A 5,000-nucleotide genomic window follows, 5' to 3' on the forward strand; every position below is an offset into this window, starting at 1 on the left:
ACACTTGAATGAATGTTCCAGTTTCACCTTCTTTTCCTCATCTTCCTTTCTTATTTTATTTTCTTTTCTATTCTTCCATTTCAGTGGTGAAGTTGGATAGAAAGAGAAAGATTTAACCTTTCCTTCTCTTTCACTCTCTCCTCTCTCTCTCTCTCTCTTGATCCATAATCTGACCTCACCTCTTAGCTTAGCTATGGCGGAACAAGAAACGTCCAATCATGTCTAAATCTAAGGGACAAGCCCAGAATGTCTAGAATGCATGGGAGCACTACACTGTATTTAGAATATATTGGTTTTCTGAATTTAACCCAAATTTGTGAGCCTAGAGACATTTTTGCCTTCCACAGACAAACATTCCAAGTCTCTAAATATGCCAACACGCATAAAATAGAGTCCCATGTCGCGGGTTACTCCAGCTTCTTCCCACCCCAACGGGCGGGCCCAGGCAGCGCACACTGGACACACTCACCCGGCTCAAGGGATTGTGGGTAATCCTGTGGCGGCTGGCCCTCGGCTCTCTGCTCCTGGGGGTCGGCCCGCGTGGGGGGGTGCGGGGGCGCCAAAGGGCTCAGGCGGGGCGAACGGTGCGGGCGGCGATTGCCGGACACGGGCGCGGCTTAGGGTGCGGGACAACGTCGCCGGAGAGCGCAACATGGGAGAGGCGCCGTCAAGGTCGACGACGCCGGGGCGGTAGCGGAGGACAGGCCCCAGGTGATGCCGAGCTCCGATTGGACGACGGGTAGGAGAAGGGCCTCTGGGTTCTGGCCTCTGATTGGTGGGTCGAGTCGTCCAGCTCCATGGGTGGGTCCTCTGGCTTCCGCTGCGTGGGGGGAAGGTGACAGAGAGAGGGATGGTTAGATGATGAGAGGATGAGAAGAAAGAAAGACAGAAAGAAAGAAAGAAAGAAAGAAAGAAAGAAAGAAAGAAAGAGAGAAGAAATAAATGTACAAGAAAAAAAAAGAAATGCCTGACCACACCAGGGGTGGAAATGAAGGTTTTTCTTGGAAAAACAAAAAGAAAAAGAATAAAAAGTGGTCGAGATGTTCTCTGCTCTGTTCCTCAGCCTCGACATTCCAACCACGCGGACCGCCTCAAGGCCATCGCCAAGATACGCGTCATGGCAACCATGTCTGTTTAGTCTGGCGTAAAATTAAACCTCGCCTCCAACCTATATTGATCACCCCCCCTAAACATCGCCAAGACACCACACCAATAAACATTCCACCCAACACACACACATGCACAGACACACTGACAAATTGATGCAATAGGAGGCAACTCTCGCCACCAGACTCAAGGCCCCCCCACTGATTTCGAGGGGAACTCTGCATCCTTTTCCCAGAAAAACCTACAGGGAGGTCTGGCGTCAACCTTGCACACACACACACGCACACACACAGTATGGGTCGTTACAGCGACCCCAAGTTCACTGCCACTCAGACACCCCAACAGGAAACAGTCCCACAGGAAAAACATTAAAAAATATATATACCCATCAGAAAAACAATGTGTGTTACATTAGCTCCAGAAACCGACCGCTGGCTCTTACAAAACAACAACAAAGGGTTATTGTGCTCGCCAGGGTTCCAGTAAATTGGCATTCAATGCACAACGAGGGTGGTAGGGGAAGAAAGAGAAAGAAAGACAGCGAGAGAGAGAGAGAGAGAGAGAGAGAGAGAGAGAGAGAGAGAGAGAGAGAGAGAGAGAGAGGAGGGAGGAAGAGTGAGCAAGACAGCAATTGTCTTGCCACTTGCTCTACTTAATGTTTCCACATTGTTTTTAGGGAAAGAGTGAGGGGTGGAGGGGCTGTGGCCGTTCAAAGCCCTTTCTCAACAACATGGAGGACAGGGTGCAGGCCAGTGCCTTGGGGGTGACCCAGGGAAGGTTCCGGAAGGTTCCAGAAGGCTCTGTGTGATTTGTTTGGGTAATTACTGTGACAGGAGTTGGCCGGCTGGCCGGCTGCTGGAAATAGCCTGGCTCATGCACACAAATACAAATGCCTATTGACAGCTGAGATAGAACAGGGATGGGAGTGTGCCGATGTCTGTTTGTGTGTGTTTTTTTGCTTGCTGGGTTTGCTGTGTATATACAGTATGTGTGTGTGTGTGTGTGTGTGTGTGTGTGTGTGTGTGTGTGTTTATTTAAGATTAATGTGGCCAAGCTCATGTGAAAACATGTGCTGCGTGAAATCGCATGTGCGCGCAGGTGCGTTTTTGTGTTATAGCAGATATCTGTATATCAACTCCATGTCCTTTATATGTATGTGTGTGTGTGTGTGCGTGCGTGCATGTGTGCGTGCGTGCGTGCATATGTGTGAGTGTGTGAGCTTGTGTGTGTGTGTGTGTGCGTGTGTGTGTGTGTGTGTGTGTGTGTTACCCAGGCTGCAGAGCGTCGGTGGGCCAGTCTACGGTCTGCCCGCCTGTGCCGCTGGTGCGCCGATGCTGCCGCAGCTGTAGAGCTCCCTTGCTGCCGTGAGAAACTGGGAGCGGGAGTAGACGGCGGGATGCTGCATGTGCGAGGCGGGGCCGCGGGCACCGTAGACGGGCGGCCACAGACCCTGCTGCTCCATCACATCTACAGGGGGGGAGAGAGAGAGAGAGGGATGAGGAAGGAAAGAGAGAGAGAGAGAGAGATGGATGAGGAAGGAGAGAGAGAGAGGGAGAGAGGGATGAGGAAGGAGAGAGAGAGAGAGAGAGAGAGAGAGAGGGATGAGGAAGGAGAGAGAGAGAGAGAGGGATAAGGAAGGAGATAGAGAGAGAGGGAGAGAGGGATGAGGAAGGAAAGAGAGAGAGAGAGAGAGAGAGAGAATGAGAGGGATAAGGAAGGAGAGAGAGAGAGAGAGGGAATGAGAGAGAGGGATGAGGAAGGAGAGAGAGAGAGAGAGAATGAGAGAGGGATGAGGAAGGAGAGAGGGAGAAAGAGAGAGTGATGAGGAAGGAGAGAGAAAAAGAGGGAGAGAGAGAGAGAAAGAGAGAGAGAGGGATGAGGAAGGAGAGAGAGAGAGAAAGAATGAGAGAGGGATGAGGAAGGAGAGAGGGGGAGAACATAGGAGGGAGAGGGAGAAGAGAGAAAGAAAGAGAGATGAGAGACAGATAGAGACAGAGAGGGAGAGAGAGATAAGGGGTGTGGGGGAGATAAGAGAGAGAGAAAGAAGAGATAGAGGGAGAGGAGGAGATAGTAAGCTTTTGTTTTTCTTCTGCTCTCTTCTCTTCATTCCATCCATTGCTGCCCTTTCACCAGCAAAATGGCCGAGGAAGCCTGTCCTTGTGCCCAGCTACTCCAATACTTCCACCAAACGGTCAAGCAGCCAAATCAGATCCATATCAAACCAGAAAAAATAGCAAGCAGCCATAGTAACCCTTCTCCCAGTTCCCTTATCCCTCGTTTCCTTACTGTCTACTTCTCATTCCTACTTATGATCCTTGTTGCCTTTTTGAAATGTTCCCTCACTCCCTTGTTCCCTTAATCCCTTGTTCCCTCACTGCCTCCTTCCTATGTTATCTTGAATCCTAACTGCCTCCTTCCCATGATGTTTCCCTTTTGCCCTTCCCTGGAAGCTTTCTTTGTGAAATTGTCGTTGGCTCCTTCTGCCTGGACACTAGTGGACTGGACCGTTGGCATAACTCAAGCCAATGGTCACCAGTCCAACCACTGGCAGAGTCTTTTTCCTCTTGCCCTGGCGCCGAGTTGAGCGGAACTGTGCCTGTCACATTGATTCAGGACCCCGCCGTTCAGGGCTGCCCAATCGCGTGCCCGTCTCTAGGCCTCAGCTGGCTGACATGGTGGCACTAAGCTAGGAAATGCGACCCACATGCCAGCGCCCTCGACTCAACATATCTAATAGGAGCGAGGAGAACAAAGACTGCATCCTGTAATGAATACAACTTCCCTGCCTTCCTAGCCCATAGTGGTTTGCCATCTTATAAATACAATGTGCTACAAGAGAAGTTGTCTCACACACACACAATCACACACACACACACACACACAAACGATTCAACTAACACAGAAGAACATTAGCATAGCAGTAGGATACATTAGGACACAATCTGTGTGAATAGGAGGATCTGCCCCAAATGGGCAATGAGCAATGAGTATACTACATACAAAACTACAATTAAAGGTACATGGTTGACTTTTAAGAGCTGGTTTGCGTATATAATATGACTCATATGACTACGTAAAAATATATTGCGCAGGGTAATTTCAGGGCAATAACAAAGCTATTATTTTTGGGATGGAAAGAGATAAAAACGTGATAAATCTCGAACTTCCCAAATGCAGTGTTCCTGAGAGGTCATTGTTAAGGGTAGGCTACAGTAGCCTGCGTCACCATCACTGAGAGCGCCTTGTGTTTTTCCACTTAAACGGAAGTGAACTTCACTCCCTACACACACATATAATATTTGTCATGTCAGCAACGGAGCAGGTGGCCGCACACAGTATATTTGGAGGTGAGAAAGGATGAATGGATTGCTGTATGTGTGTGTGAAGAGAGAGAAAGCGAGCGAGTGTATGTATGTGTGTGTATGTGTGTGTGTGTGTGTGTGTGTGTGTGTGTGTGTGTGTGTGTGTGTGTAGCAGCTGGGCTCCATTATGAAGGCACAGCCTCAGCCTTGAGATTCAGCTCATAGATTTTCAACACCTGTGTGTGTGTGTGTGTGTGTGTGTGTGTGTGTGTGTGTGTGTGTATGTGTGTGTGTGTGTGTGTGCTTTCTGCCTGGGCAGCTTACTAATATGTGTGTGTGTGTGTGTGTGTGTGTGTGTGTGTGTGTGTGTGTGTGTGTGTGTCTGTGTGTGTGTGTGTGTGTGTGTGCCCACCCCTCACACACACACTGTTCCCAACACACTGATCCTCCCTCTCTCCCTGATGCGTGGCAGGAACCTTTGTTCTGAGAGATTACCCTGACTGGGCTAATGTTTCCCTGGGGAAGGGTCCGGCGGATGCACTTCCCCTCGCGGCTGGGGGAGCCTGCCGAGTGGCGGAAGGAAAGCATGCC

At 49.8% G+C, this 5,000-nt stretch overlaps 1 protein-coding gene across 1 annotated transcript in view; it reads right to left on the reverse strand.

The window, feature by feature from the left end:
* bahcc1b (BAH domain and coiled-coil containing 1b) overlaps positions 1-5,000 on the reverse strand; it is a 152,327-nt gene that overhangs the window by 50,715 nt on the left and 96,612 nt on the right. Inside the window, 4 exon segments of the mRNA XM_048234053.1 lie at positions 470-587; positions 590-820; positions 2,377-2,451; positions 2,453-2,574. Of these exon segments, the coding sequence (XP_048090010.1) occupies positions 470-587; positions 590-820; positions 2,377-2,451; positions 2,453-2,574 (546 nt within the window).

This window comes from Alosa alosa, chromosome 22 (genome assembly GCF_017589495.1).
Source record: "Alosa alosa isolate M-15738 ecotype Scorff River chromosome 22, AALO_Geno_1.1, whole genome shotgun sequence".
NCBI lineage: Eukaryota > Metazoa > Chordata > Actinopteri > Clupeiformes > Clupeidae > Alosa > Alosa alosa.